At 33.3% G+C, this 15,005-nt stretch overlaps 1 protein-coding gene and 2 long non-coding RNA genes across 5 annotated transcripts; 2 read left to right on the forward strand and 1 right to left on the reverse strand.

Annotated features, from left to right (window-relative positions):
- Positions 1–550: 550 nt before the first annotated feature.
- On the forward strand, positions 551–8,165 carry LOC109533228 (vacuolar protein sorting-associated protein 18 homolog). Of its 3 annotated transcripts, none has more exons than XM_019898490.2 (21): positions 551–736; positions 1,895–2,020; positions 2,331–2,514; positions 2,600–2,763; positions 2,813–2,891; positions 2,953–3,041; positions 3,117–3,164; positions 3,330–3,534; positions 3,601–3,707; positions 3,848–4,106; positions 4,172–4,317; positions 4,428–4,587; positions 4,770–4,933; positions 4,990–5,100; positions 5,161–5,387; positions 5,442–5,577; positions 5,719–5,923; positions 7,146–7,291; positions 7,369–7,600; positions 7,726–7,821; positions 7,916–8,165. In XM_019898490.2, exons 2-21 carry the CDS (start codon positions 1,958–1,960, stop codon positions 8,062–8,064), a joined length of 2,970 nt encoding a protein of 989 aa, XP_019754049.2. In that variant the 5' UTR covers positions 551–736; positions 1,895–1,957; the 3' UTR covers positions 8,065–8,165. The 3 variants fall into 3 exon arrangements, with proteins under 3 accessions (XP_019754049.2, XP_019754048.2, XP_019754050.2); XM_019898489.2 differs by having other exon boundaries at positions 1,907–2,020; XM_019898491.2 differs by lacking the exon at positions 3,117–3,164 and having other exon boundaries at positions 1,907–2,020.
- Positions 5,482–8,732, reverse strand: LOC125502597. Its single transcript, XR_007280364.1, has 2 exons — positions 8,646–8,732; positions 5,482–5,889 (listed from the first exon to the last, which is right to left on the reverse strand). It is a non-coding gene; the product is annotated as an uncharacterized LOC125502597 (long non-coding RNA).
- A 183-nt stretch (positions 8,733–8,915) lies between these two features.
- Positions 8,916–9,787, forward strand: LOC125502596. Its single transcript, XR_007280363.1, has 2 exons — positions 8,916–9,007; positions 9,067–9,787. It is a non-coding gene; the product is annotated as an uncharacterized LOC125502596 (long non-coding RNA).
- The last annotated feature ends 5,218 nt before the right edge of the window (positions 9,788–15,005 follow it).

Genomic DNA, 15,005 nt, shown 5'->3' on the forward strand with positions numbered 1-15,005 from the left:
ATTATTAAATATTTATTTAATAAATATTTTTATTTATTTTATTTTTATTTTTATTTCTCAGTTTTTAATGACAATTAATTTCTTTTACTATTTTTTCTGTACTCCCAAGACACCCCCAGATAACACCTCCAGAGGAATGACGCCAATTTTGAATCACCCTGTATGTCTGTCTATAGCATGTTAATATAACGGATTCTAGTTATTCTTATGTACAATCTTATTAAACTTGAGTCAGGAGATGTGTATTAAGCTTTTTTGAGTATCACATTCATCGTTAGCGTCCCTAGTTTATGAAGGCCGTTTTTTAGTATGTTTTAATTTGTAACAAAATCTCTTTTGAAAAACTAGCGTTTCTTTCATTTATCGATTAACTTTGTTTATCATAATTGAGTGTAATGAGTTTTGAAATCTCAAAATTAGATGTAAGTGTACAAAATCCTTTTTTTTTCAATTTATTTTCAATTAAAATATTTATGCCTGAAAATGTGGAACGTTTGTGAAATATGGCACCTGCGTTCGTTCAATTGAACTACTGAGAGAGGCTTCTGTCTCTTGTTTGTCTGTTTGTCTTGTCTCTGAAACTGACAACAAAATAAGCCTTTTTCTGTGCTGACAACTATAGACAAAACAGCTGATGCTATTAGTGTTTAATGTTTACCTTTAAATTTGGAAAATATTAAATTTTCAGAGACAAGGCTTGCTTTCCATGTGACATTTTAGTGCAAGAAGAAGAGAGGTTAGTAATTGTAATAAAAATATAAACTAAGCAACTGCATAAAAATAAAGAAATGTTTAGCACTAGGTATACAGGGTGAATTACGTAGACCGTGCATTAGAAGTTTTCTAACTTGCAGTTGTTTTAGAAACTTCAAATCTTGATTCCGGTCATAACGAGTAGTATCGAAACCATTTAAAATACATTTAGCCCTCGAGATATACAGGATGTACGAAAACCATACCCTAACTTTCTTATTATAAATGCAAACCCCCCATGAGTTTGGGTCACCCTAGTTTTGTTAACTTATCTCCTATAGTTTTGGATTTATATCAGATGTTTGAGAAAAAATGCCATTACAGATGTTTACGGAACAAGCTATATCTAAGGAACGGTTCTACATTCAAAACCCAAATTTGGTAGGTGGTTAGCTGAAAGCCCAAGCAAACTCCCTAGATGACACTAGGGTACCCATTTTATGGCATATGGGTGGATGCCGCCTACAAGCATTGACATAAAAAAATGTCAAAAAGTCAGGCTTTTTAAACGGCGCTTACTCACTTTCTTGGTTTCTCTCAACTCACATTGTTTATTGATAGCAAAATTTTCAAACAGGACCAACAAAGTTTGTAGGTGCCATTTGAAAAACCTGCTTTTTCGATATTTTCTGATGTCAATGTTTGTATGCAATAAAATGGGTACCTTAAGGTCACATGGGGCGTTAGCTTGGACTTTCCGCTCCGTCAAGCCACTTTCAGAAACGTCAAATTACTCGTTGTCGAGTGACAGTTGAGACTTGTCAGATCTGTTTATTTATTTGAGTTGATGACAAACATAAAACACTACAGGCTTTTCGATCTGTTGCTATTTCATTAAAAGCTTGTAAAATTTGATTAGAACAAAACAAAACAAATCGCAATCAGTTGTAAACACCAATGTGACACCGATGTCAACAAAACAAGTGTCAAATTACTACTTAACTTGTAGTTATAATTTTAGCAATCAGGGGGCGTCTGGACTTTTGCACTCGCGAACAGTTACAATGCTAAATGTATTTTAGATTATACACTAATGGTTTTTGTAATTCACTTCAAATAATGGAAAATTCATGAATTTGATGGATTTTGTATATTTGTGCAATATTAATTAGAAACGTCATTATATTTTATATATTTATAGGTTTTGTTTTAGAATTTCAACCAATTTTAGTTAAAGAGGTAAAGCTTGATCGAAACTAGAAAAATGACGAGTTTATTTGATCAGCTTGAGCAAGTTTCACTGAGAACTAAAGGATCATCAGATTTGGTAGGTTGTTCCTATTGAAAATATATTTTTTTTGAAACCACTAATATAAAAAAATATGTTTCAATTTCAAAGCGCCTTCTTTATAAATGAGCTGTGAGATGTATATTTATTATAATCTAGTCTCAATAATTATAATTTTGATCAAATCAATTTTTGGATTTTGGAACAAAACATTCAACTACTTTTGGTTTTGGAAAATTGGACACAAACAGTGTTCTCATCTCTCAGGAATTGTATTTATTAGTTTCGTACTAAAAGTACTCCATTCGTAAACTCTATCTATTAATACATTTGTGTTTTTGGTTTATAGTCAAGTCTTGGGGTAATGGACGTGCTTTTGGATGAAGAGCCTGCAATTTTTACGAAATCTAAAAAGGATTTTACACCTTTAGATAAAGTAACACATGTTGTTATTGCCAATAAGTTTATGGTTCTGGCAATGGCAAACAATGTTCTGTTTAGAATGAACTTGCATAGTCCTTCAGAAAGAAATGGTATGTATTTATTTTATTTGATTGTTCACACTGGTCTTCAAATCTTCAACTTATTCAAAATATTTACGGTATTTTTTTCTTGCAGAAATCTCATTGAATAAATACACTCAAGGAAAGCTTACCAATCTCTTTCTAGACCCAACAGGAAATCATTTATTCTTAACGTTCGCCTCTAAGTCTAAGTCCACAGAAATGCCAGAGTTGATGTACTTATCAAGAAAATCTGATAAAATTAAGACTAGTGGCAAGGTAAATGCTTGCTTAGATGCAGACAATTTTTGTCATTCAACTATTTCAGTTTAGGGGTAACGAGTTTACTGCAATTGGGTGGAATAACATGAACGAGTCTGATAGCACTACAGGCCCTATTTTACTTGGTGAATTGGCTAAAATCAATAAGTTATTATTTAATTACCAAACTGTTGCATTTATTCGCAGGCACATCAAAAGGGCTAATTTTTGAAACCGAAATATCACTTGAAGGAGACAAATTCTTTGCACCTAGTTTGGAGCAATATTGGAGACAAGTAAGTAATTATATAATACACTTTAACTATGCAATTTCCCTTTCTAAATTCTTACAACACCATTAATATTTCAAGCTTCCTAATTATCTACCCTTGTATGGTAACAAGGAAGTCGACGGATTGGTAAGTTAATCGAGTCATATTGGCAAACTGAATTCTAAATTCGATTAATAGTTATTACGCTGCATTGCATGGTTTTGGCTTTGGTTACCGGCAGAAATAAATATATTTACTTGATAAACATTATTTAATGTATATTTTCATTATGAGAATGTGTAATCATTGCAGGTATTCGATATTGGAAAAAACAGCAACACTCCAGTAACCACTTTGGAATATTTTCAAGTGCCTGGTACTAATAAGTACATGATATTTGCGGCCACGCCCTCAAGATTATATTACTTTTATGGATCCGCTGAAATGGAAGAAAAACCGGTTCTTCAACAGGTGTTTCAGAAATATCTGAATGTTCCCGAAACTGATATATTTCTGGGTATGTGAAATACATGCAACCAAGCAATTCCTTGAAATAATTTTTTAAATCGGTTTTGATTCACAGCATCTGAAAGCAGGTTGGGCTATTCGCGGTTACAATTCTGGTCTGAAAACTTAATAACTCCAAATCAATTTGCATGGGTAACGGAAAAGGGAATTTACTTCGGCCAGGTAAGATCTGATATTTAATTAAGGAGCTTGAATCGCAAAAACATCATTTTATTAAAGTATCTACCACAAAAAGATAGAAAATTCAAAAATTGTATTTTCTTCAAAATCTAATAAAATCGCCCGATTTTCAACTTTTTCAGATCGATGATTTAAAAGACAACCGAATTGCCACTGTAAAGGACAAGGTTTCTCTTCTACCTTATCCCAAGCCTTTATACGAAGACTATTCCCAATCGCCAAAGTACCCAATTGCTATTGCTTTAACAGAATTTCACATTTTACTTGCCTATACTGATAGTATTAAAGGAATGTGTTTACTCAGCAAAGAAGTTGTATATGAAGATCAATATAATGAAGCCTTTGGAAAATTGGTCAGTGTTATAAGAGATTCTAGAACAGGTAACACTCGTTTGAATTTTTCTAGGCAATTTTTAGTCTCTTTATTTTTTTTGTCAAATTTCTAGGAGATATATGGGCGTTATCAGAAAACGCAATGTTTCGTTTTAAAGTGCACCGTGAAGAACGCAATATTTGGCAAATTTTCTGTGCCAATAACCAATTTGATCTAGCGAAAAAATATTCTAGAGGAAATGAAGTTTGTTATAATCAGGTTAATATACGAGAATTGAATTAAACTATCTTAAGTAAACGCTACTGTCAACTAATTTTAAAATGGATAGAAAACTCTGCAGTTGTATAATTTAATCAAATTTATTGTAGGTTCTACTAAAGGAAGCTGACATGTTGTTTGAACAAAAGGAGTACATTTTGAGTGCCCAAAGATTTGCAGAAGCGCAATCATCTTTTGAAGAAATATGTCTAAAGTTTCTGAAAGTGGACGAACCAGATTCCTTAAAGATTTTTCTACGAAATAAACTGAGTATGTAGCTATTGAGCACTATTCCAGAATTCCGAATTTGTAACGAAAATATCGAATTGTTCTGTTTAAGTCCATAGGATTAACTATGCGTTTTGTGAACAAAAATCCGATAATACCTTACGGAGATGTTCACATCCCAATGTAAAAAACAGCAATTGCATGCTTTTTTTTTGTTTTATTAGGTGCTTTGGATCCAAAACAAAAAACTCAAATTACCATGTTAGTGGTCTGGGTGGTGGAGCTTTATTTGACAAAATTAGAAGAAATTCGGTTACAAGGCCTGGAAAAATCCGCCAGTTATGACGAGGTTCAAAAACAGTTTGAAACTTTTATCGCACTTCAAGAAGTAATGATTGAATCAATGTACTTTCTATAGAATATATTCTCAACTTCGCTTTCTAGGTTGCTGATTGTATTCGTAGCAACAAGTCCACCATTTACGAATTGATGGAGAGTCACGGAGATAAGGGCAATCTCATCAAGTTAACTATCGTAAGCAAGGATTTTGAGCGAGTTAGTAATTTTTTATTCTTATCGAGATACCAAGTTTGATTATTGATTGTCCATTTTCAGCTGATTCGCCATCATATTTTCAAAAACAACTTCCGCGATGCTTTAGAGGTATTAAAGAGTCAAAACAACTTTGAGCTCTACTATCAATTTGCCCCAGTTTTAATGCAAGAAGTGCCGAAACCTTTGGTTAACACTCTCATAGATCAGGGCAAGAAATTGGGCCCTCTTCGGCTATTACCTGCTTTGGTATCTTGTAATGGAGAATTGCATTCTTTAGAAGTCATCAGGTTTAATTAGCTTTATTTATATGTAGATTTCGAAATACTTATAAATATTTTCAGGTATCTAGAGTTTTGTATCGTTAAATTGAAAAATGCCGACAAGGCTATACACAATTTATTAGTCTCATTATATGCTAAATACGACTCAAAGAAACTTATGGAATACCTCAATTCACAGGGTCAAGAAGTGAGCTTGGTAAGAAATACGTTTTTAGTATTTATAGTTTTATTCTCTCCAGTCAGAGTATTTTAATTAATTTTTTGAAATGTCAGCACATTAATTGCTTTTCATATATTGTGGTGCATTTTTTAAATATTAATTTGATCAAATATTTAGATCAATTACGACGTATATTTCGCTTTACGACTCTGTGCGGAGCAACAGCAAAATGAAGCCTGTGTAAAACTTTACGCTTTACTAAACCTGTGGGAATCGGCTGTGGATTTGGCTCTTAAGGTAAATTTGGAATTGGCAAAAACTATGGCTGACATGTCTCCGGAGAATGACCTGGAATTAAAAAAGAAACTGTGGCTTAAAATAGGTAAGAGGCTGTTTAATGTAAAAGTGATATCGCAATAGGATCTTTGCATAAAATTTATTTTTGAATAAAAACATACTAGAATAGAAGCTTTGTTGCCTATAAATACACTTCAAGAAAAACAAATCCCGAAAAAAAAAATTTTGCTAGTTAATGGGCTTTTAAATCTGGTCAAAATGCTCTGACGTCACAGTGCACGTTCGGCAAGCACGTAGCCCGTGTTTTCATTTAAATCGTATGAACTTCTGTACAGTTACCTAGTGTTTCTGAATAAAAATTAAAAGTAATTGCTTTTTACAATTTGTTGGAAAGTGTTTGAGGTGCCATTGGAAATATGGAAAGATTTAGCTCATTTTCCTAATCTAGATCTGATATGAGCAGCTGAAATGAGGTGATATTTGCATAGTAAAATGTAAAATATGTGCAGAGTATAGAGTTCGCTCTAAGAAGAATTGTTCCATTCTTATCATGGTGACCGAAAAAAAGAAACAAATAGTGAAAGCAGAGTGTCAGGACTGTGCGCCATCACGAAATAAAAAGTGAAAAGACATTATCGGTTTTTTCACTTTTTCGATCACATAAATAATAAATGAACAATATAGACTGTATTAAATAAAAAAATGTGTTACGAATTTTTGAGTGAGTCCGTTTAAAACGGGTATATATAAAAATGAATTACCCTTGATTAGCTACAAATTTAGTATATTTACAACTGTTTGTTCTCAAATTGAATAAAAAACTACTCGACTGGTAAATACATTTTAACCCAGTTACTCTGTGCAGAGAAGATAAAAAAGTAAAAAAGGTTAAATTGCAAAAATGTTTTGTTTTGTCCGTTCTGGATTATCTTCAAACAGATGATATTGTTGCAGCGACAATTGATTCAAAAACTGAGCAAAAATACAAGTTTTTGTCAATATCTTTTTGGAAACTCACATTTCGTCGTGCCATTTGAAGTCACATTTTAGACGTTTTTCAGCATCAACTTTTCAACATCATTTAGTGACGTCAGCCGTCCAGCAAGTGCTGGCGCATCGTTTTGGCGCGCTAAATAGAAATTTAAATTTGAATTGCTTATAACTTTCTTAATAGTAATGTAAAACCGAAAAAAAACCGTAGAACAGTTAGTTGGCCATAAAAGAACAAAATAAGCAAACAAGAAAAATGTGCAAAGCCCTATTAGGTTTTAAGATTTAAAAAAACTTGCCGTCTTTGACTGTTGCAGCTCAACATGTCGTTAGCGAGAAGAACGATATTCAGGAAGCTATGAAATACCTAAGCGATCTAATCAAAATCGAAGATATACTGCCGTTCTTTTCCGACTTCTTAACTATTGACCATTTTAAAGACGCAATTTGTAATTCACTTAGAGTACGTATAATTATTATTGCACCCAGCAACACTGGGTTACCATGTATTTATAACCATATTTGCGTTTTTCCTACCAGGAATATAATCAGAAGATTCAGGCTTTGAAGGAAGAAATGGAAGAAGCAACCAATTCCGCAGAGCAAGTGCGGAATGAAATTCATTCGTTTCGTAATTGTTTTACATATATAAACAGTGCAGATAAATGCGAAGTTTGCAATATGATTCTAATGGTGAGACCATTTTATTTTTTTCCCTGCAACCATATGTTTCATTCGGACTGTTTATTGGCTGAACTAGAGCCCTGTCTTGGTAAGTTTGGAAATAGACGGTGTTTTCATCAGCCTCTAGCAATTATGCGTGTTTTATTTGTTGGCTGTGGATTCAAGGTGGTAATCATAGAATGTACTTAATGAGTTTGTGGTCTTTTTTTTTAGGAATGACTAAGAGAAATCGACTTTCCGATTTAGAAAAACAATTGGAATCTTTAAATACTCAATCGAACTCTGATAACAACAGCACGGGCTTATCAGGTAATTATTAGTGAAGTAATAAAAAGCATTTTTTTACGAAAGAAATTGTGTTTTTTCTTGTATCAAATGTTTGCCATGTCTTGATGCGTTTTAGGGATGACAAGGCGTGATCAAGTAAAAGCAGAAATCGATAATATTATCGCTTCAGAGTGTTTGTATTGTGGAGAAAATATGATACGAAATGTCGACAAACCCTTCATAGAAGATTTTGAATATGAATCTATCACCAGGGAGTGGCAATAACTTTATATCCTGTGTAATTTTACTACATATATAGATAATTATTTACTACGCTTATTATTTATACTCACTTAAAAAATATATTAATTTACAGTAGGCTTAAATTGAGGTTTTATTTTACCCTTATTTACATAGATGGGAACCTACAGTTAATATTTGAATAATGGGTATCTAAGTGCTACTTTGGCAGTTTACCCTAATTGCATCAACCATACGGTTTCAAGCTAATCAATCCTATGGGACAACATCAGTTTGCCAATCACCGATTAAGCAGTAAAGTTAAGATTTACAATTTTCCAAAGTTTGTTCCCTAAGGAGTCATCAATCGGCGAAGACTAATACGAGAGACCCCGTGTTGCTCATTAGACCCTCTGGGCTATTTGGATGGGGTTGAATACTTTACCGAACTCGTGGACTTTTATGGTTTATTTATTAATATCATTATTCTACTTTTTTTTATTATTATTTATTAAACTCCCCGTAGGACATTTACTATCATTACGATCTGATCAATGAGTAATTCAGTTCTAACCTAACTTAACTATGGATACAATTTCAAACTAAGGTCCTACTCACTAGTGTACCTTAGAGTCTGGTGGTCTAGTGACATAGCTACACTAATTACCGTGTAGCAGAAAACCGCACAAAGTTCTGCTTCTGCACTGACATAGTCACTCCCATAGCTCAAAAGGCTTTACCCTCTTGAGTCTTCTTGTCAGGTTGGTATTGTCGAAGAGCTGAATCGCCTCGACATTCACGTGTTGATGAAGCCGTTCGTGACTCCTTGCAAATCTCGTGATAGTCTGGGCAACAGTATCCATCTGAAGGTCTCGATGAATGTCACTATTCCTGATGTACCAAGGCGCATTAAGGATGTTTCTCAGTACTTTATTCTGGAATCTCTGGATAATTAGGATGTTACTCTTGCTAGCACAACCCCAGAGCTGTAAGCCGTAAGTCCACACTGGTTTGAGGATTTGTTTATACAGAAGTACTTTGTTGTAGGTTGGTAGTCTAGAGTGCCTACCCAGTAGCCAGCCCATTTTCCTATATCTGATATCGAGCTCTTCCTTTTTTTTCTTAACATTATTCTACTGAAAATATGTTTTTTTTTTGTTTTTGTGCGTTTAAACTTTGATTGCTGATAAATTCGTTATGGCTAAGCAGAATAAGGAAAAAATGTGTACTACCTACCCCTATTTGTTCGTTATTTATCAATTTTACCAAATAAGAAAATGTGCAACGACCATATTCTAGAAATCCACCAGCTATTTTTTTCGTAAATCGCCACCTCTGTTTAAATGAAAATGTAATTGTTTTCTAAAGTAAATTGATCTCAAAGCAACCTGCCAGAATTAGAAAAGCTTCTCTTTATAGGTACAGCCTGAAGTTACGATTTCAACTAGTTTGGCGCCAGCATTATTCCAGAAGCAATAATAAATAATTAGTGCAATTAAAACTGGGCAACTTTTCCAATTCATTTTGTTTCAAAACTTTCTAAATTATGCGCTGCATTTGCTGTGGTCACCTAAATGCTACACTGAAAATGCACCTGATAATTAAGACGAAACGCACACCGGAGGGATATTTATATTTTGATAAAGGATGCTTTTTAGGTAAATTTGCATTAGGATTTACGATTTTTGAGTTCATCATATAAAAATGTACACAGTTTAAACCTTGCAATGAGATAAGGTGTTTTGATAATTATAATAATTCATAAATATTCATTGTCAATTTTTTGTTTTCCGTATACCCTGTGAAGCACTATTAAATGCATTTTTAATCGGTTCTTACAGCAAAAGTGCCAGCGAAAAAATTATTTTGTGAACTAATTGGCCAGATTTGTTTGTGTGTTTTGGGCACTGATTCTTACGTTTACATTAAAGAGCAGTTGTAACTAGGTCTGGGTAACACTGTGTTGAGTTGCGCTATTGAGTTGTTGCCGCTCTCTGAGTTAACGAGTTATAAGTCATCGATAACTCATTCGAGTTATAAGTCATTTATTAAAGCGGATTAAAGCTTTACGAGACCACAAACCGGAATTTTAACATCTAAAGAAAAGGTCATCAACATTTTTTATGAGTAACATTTTACTACTTTATTCAAACAACTATATAAAAAAACATCTACATTTTCTCAGCAACAGAACTTAGTTCAAAGAACGTTGATGAGATTTCTTGTTAAATCGATCTATTAATTTTTTTGCATAAGAGACTCAGTTTTTGCCATTATTTTACAGTAAAACGTTGGTAAAAAAGCGCGGTTTTTCTGTTTAGAGATAATTTTGTTTAGAAATATTGACCTAAAAGTGAAGAAACCCCAGTTTCCAAGGGTTTTCCAATTAAATGATTATAGACTTTCTCGTTCTGTACGGGGAAATAATTTTGGAAAAAAACCCAGAAAAAAATTATTAGGACTTTGTCCAAAATTCGAAGCTGCAAAAGGATTTTTTTGTAACAATTTTTGTAACGCGGTTTAGGAGGTGTTCCAATAAAATGTATCTTATAATTTTTCACAGAAAATACCATATAATTTTTAAATAAAATTAAAAATAATGCGTTTTTTGCATAGAAATACTTGCTTAATGAAATATTTACTAAAACTGGAATAACCTGAAATTTTAAAGCAACTTTAACAATCTTTAGAGCGCTCAGGGCGGCGAAGTTTCCAAATAATTTTTTTCAAACTTTTGCTCTGGTCGTTTTTTCAAGATAATCTTAATTACTGTCGGTAAAAAAACTGAATAAAATTATGCGATAAATGAGGAGAATTTTCTAACAAAATTAATTTTGTCATTTTTAGCTGAATCGACCCCATGCTTGTCAGGAAGGAAGAAAAGCATCAGAAAATAATGTTTTTTTGCACTTTTGATTGAAAACTTTTAGTTTTGTCATTGGTTTTTGAGAAAACCCTAATTACTTTCGGGAAAAACCGGGAGAAATGTATTTTTGTTTTTGTCCCGAATTCGACGCTGAAAAGTTTTTGTAAAATGCACTTCCAATTCACAAAGCTATAAATTTATCTTGTAATTTTTCGCGTAAAATACCTCCAGATCCTTAGTATTTTTCAGGGAAACTACAAAATAGATTGTTTTTGAAACAAAAAAAATCAGTCAAAACTAAAAAACCACATTTTTTTACAAACTCTACAGTCTTCAGAGAAATGGAGGTGACGATTTTACAAATAATTTATTATAAAATTTAGCCTACTCTATTCGTTTATTGAAAGAAAATTATTTGATTTTTGTTCCAAGTTCGAAGCTGGCAAAGGATTTTAAAACTTTTTATAAAGCGACGAAGGATGCGAGGCTTCTAGCCAAATTTATTTCATAATTTTTTTGTTAAAAATACCTTAAGATTGTCAGTATTTTGAAGTGAAACTTTAGAAAATTGAGCGGCGTTTAGAAGAAAGAGTAACCAAAACTAAAACTGGAAAATTCTGAAATTTTGAAGAAACTCAAAATGTTCTTAATCAATGGCTATTAAAATAAATAAAAAAGCAACAAAAACAAAAGATTATCAACATTTTCCGAGCAACAAAACTGAGTTACTGCGCCAGTGCGTTGGGTTGGCGCACCAAGCCATTTGCGCACCATTGCGCCAACACCTGAAAATTCACTCAGAAGTTGACGTGTTCAATTAACCATATTCCTGAATAGTTGTCGTAAGTACAATGTGTAGACACAGGATCAAATTCAATGAACAATGATGTTTCCAATTTTTTGCTTTTACCTGTAGGAAACATTAAACGATTCCGGCTACCACTCACTTTCTCTAGGGTTTGTTATTCGCGGTTAAAGCAAGCTGAAGTGGAATACTTTTGCTTCCCTTAAAGCAATAGATTCTTTTAGTGAGAAGCTTTATTAATTCAAAAAATGCTGAAGTAAATAAATTTCAAGATAACCTTTTGGCCGTTGGAGCAAACAGCTCTCGCCCAAAACCCCTTGAATAGGGTGGATGCTCACGATGGCGTGGAATATGGGTGTATTTTCAATCCAGAAAGACCAGATCTAGATGCGATAAGGGACGCGTGTCACCGCCACTGTGGCTACTGATATGGACAGGCCACGTGTCCCTTTGGTGCAGCTATTTAAAACACCCCATGGTTAATAATCAAATTTCTAAAATTGCCTGTGGTTAATCGTGTGCCAACAACCGAAGAGTTGAGTCGAAAAATACATATTTTTTTCTGTTGATGCGAATTATTTGCCATCCACGTTCTCCAACAAAAGGTGTTTTCTCTTTTGAAAATAAAAATGAAGGTTTTCAATAGTGTATCATATTGCTTCAGTTCTGAACACTCTGCAATCAAATCAAAGAATGTTTTTGTTGCCATAGAAAATTTGAAATACATTTTATGAACAAATACTGCACAAGGGTTACAACTAAAGTTTCCAGTACTTACCAATTTCGGTGAAAAAAAAACTAGCACAAATCGAATCGAATGAGTGGGTCGTTTGGTCTTTTTTTGGAACTCGAGTTAAATGAGGCTGAGCTGTATCTCAATTTGAAATACAGAATATAAATATATTTTACGAATGTAGATATCGAGTTGTGATTAAGTAAGAAATAAATTCGTTAAGACATTTTGAGAATTTTGTTTCTTGATGGGCCAGTTTTGATGCCAGGTGAAAAAAAGTTACATCACCCAAGCCGGTGATCGAGTATAGAGCCGATTTTCTTCCAAGGTAACCTCAATGGAGCAGGCTGTTTGTTCTTGCAGGAATATACAGGGTGAGTCTTTTAAAGTGTTACAAGGCTATATCGCAGACACGGTTTCAAACATATTTATACAATTTTGGGAAAATAAGAAATAGGTAGGGGGACGTATTTTAGCATATGTTTTATTAGTCTACTCAAGCGCTGAGAGAGGTAAAGGCAACATTACAATTTTTAATGGAATGATAAATTTTTGATTGTGAAATTTAAATCATTGTAAGAAACTATGTATGTGTAGAAATTTTTATGTGATTTAATCACTTAGTTCCAGAATTAGAACGTGCAACATAAATAAAAAAAAATTATTAAATTATGACCCGACTGATAGTAATCAAATATGTTTCAGGAGATGTTCAAAATGCCTGCCTTCAACTTCCAAACACTTCACTACTCTATTTTTTAAATAATTTTGAAATTTTTGACAATTTGAAAAGCCACTGACCTAAACATGTTTAATTGTATTGAAATTCAATAAAACTTAAATTATCGATAATTATGTTACCAGATGAGTAAAGTATGCAAAAATGTGTACATATACGTAGTTTTTCATGTAGAATTAAATTTCAGAATAAAAAATATATCATTCCATTTAAAATTTCAAGAGAGGGCGCTTGAGTAGAAGAATAAAAAATATGCTAAAACATGCCCCCCTACATATCTATTACTTTCCAAAATGTTTATAAACATATTGAATCTGTTTCTGAGAAATGGCCTTGTAACACTTTAAAAAACTCACCCTGGATAGTTTCCCATTTTGGCTACTCTCTTTCCTCGATAAGTACCGAGTACAAACGTCTGGTTTCAACACGACCTTCTCATATGCAAGGTGTGCTTGTGAGTACCTGTATGATCTATTCCTAAGCAGATGGATTAGTAGAAAACGACCCGTTGAATGGCCCCCAAGATTTCCGGATTTCACATCTATGGAGTATTTCTTATGGGAGTAGGTACTTGAAAAGCAACTATTTTAAGACCAATCCGAAAATCATTGAGGTGTTGCAAGAACAAATACGAGTGTAGGCAAATTTCCACGTAAGTAATGAAACATTATTAAAACGAGATTCAGTTCCGTTTAGCATATTGTCAAAGTTAATGCCTATGTTTTCCGCATTTATTGACGAAGCAGCTGAATTAAATAAATTTATTTGTTTTTTAAATTAACTGATGTTTCTTAAATTACTTTTAAACGATAATAAATGGAAACTTGTTATTGGTATAGAACGCATGTGAAATTAGTTTATTACGGTACATGTTGAAGTTGATGACCTCGGCTTTGTCTCGGGCGCAGTGGCAGGCCTTCGACTTTCGTCTCCCGTACCGTCTACTGTTTTTCTTGATCCTCAGTGGAAACTAGCAGGAAAAAATATAAGGTTTGGAAAAAAACGGCTTTAAAAATTTTGTCAAAGTAGCTAGCTGACAGTGACAAACTGTCAAACTGTCAGCTTGCGTGGCGAAAGTGATAACTTTCTACACGGGATGAAGAAAATTTAATTGAATAATGGGCGGAAAGGTAAATTGTCATTGCAATTGGTAAGAGTGATTCTTTTGCAATTGAAAAGAGTAGCTAAGTTCTGTACTTTCCCCCAGGGGATCAAGAAAATTAACATTGTCTTTAAGATTCATAAAAAATTATGATTGCCATTAAAAAAATTGTCAAATAAGTCAAATCTGAAAATTAGAACTGCTGTACAGAGTGATTCAAAATTGGCGTCATTCCTCTGGAGATGTTGTCTGGCGCTGTTATAGGAGTACAGAAAAAATAGTAAAAGAAATTAATTGTTATTAAAAACTGAGAAATTTCCAAAAAACTATATCAGAAATACGGCAGCAATGTTTTTCAAGATAATCTGCCTAATTCACATTGCGCAAATACCTGTTGCTTCGTAATTATTAAAAACTCCGGTAATCATGGAATTATACAGAGTGACAATAAGATACACAAGGATAAACGGTAAATTCAACAAGATTCGTTAACTGCGCAACGTACCTTCGAAATGTCAATCTGTTCTCATAACCTCTCTAAATTGGAGTTCATAAATAAACTGTACAACACCAAACATTTGAATGGTTAACTCCAAACAAGCTAGTGCCTGTGTAATCTCCTTGGTATCCACTCTTATCAAGCAGCTTCTCGTATTCAGTTAATTAACTCCTGCTTCATTTGTATCTCCCTGTGCTGAGTGTATCGTACAAACGTGGTAGGAATGTAGCCGGTATTTATTT

Source organism: Dendroctonus ponderosae, unplaced genomic scaffold (assembly GCF_020466585.1).
Source record: "Dendroctonus ponderosae isolate FM_Combo_2020 unplaced genomic scaffold, Dpon_F_20191213v2 Dpon_F_20191213_1, whole genome shotgun sequence".
NCBI classification, from domain to species: Eukaryota; Metazoa; Arthropoda; class Insecta; order Coleoptera; family Curculionidae; genus Dendroctonus; species Dendroctonus ponderosae.

What these genes read in the sequence shown, in the direction of transcription:
- LOC109533228 (XM_019898490.2), top strand. Translation starts at nt 1,958, where the DNA reads ATGACGAGTTTATTTGATCAGCTTGAGCAAGTTTCACTGAGAACTAAA. An exon ending in CTAAAGGATCATCAGATTTG is followed by an intron (nt 2,021 to 2,330) that starts GTAGGTTGTTCC and finishes TTTGGTTTATAG; the next exon opens with TCAAGTCTTGGGGTAATGGA. An exon ending in CGAAACTGATATATTTCTGG is followed by an intron (nt 3,535 to 3,600) that starts GTATGTGAAATA and finishes TTTGATTCACAG; the next exon opens with CATCTGAAAGCAGGTTGGGC.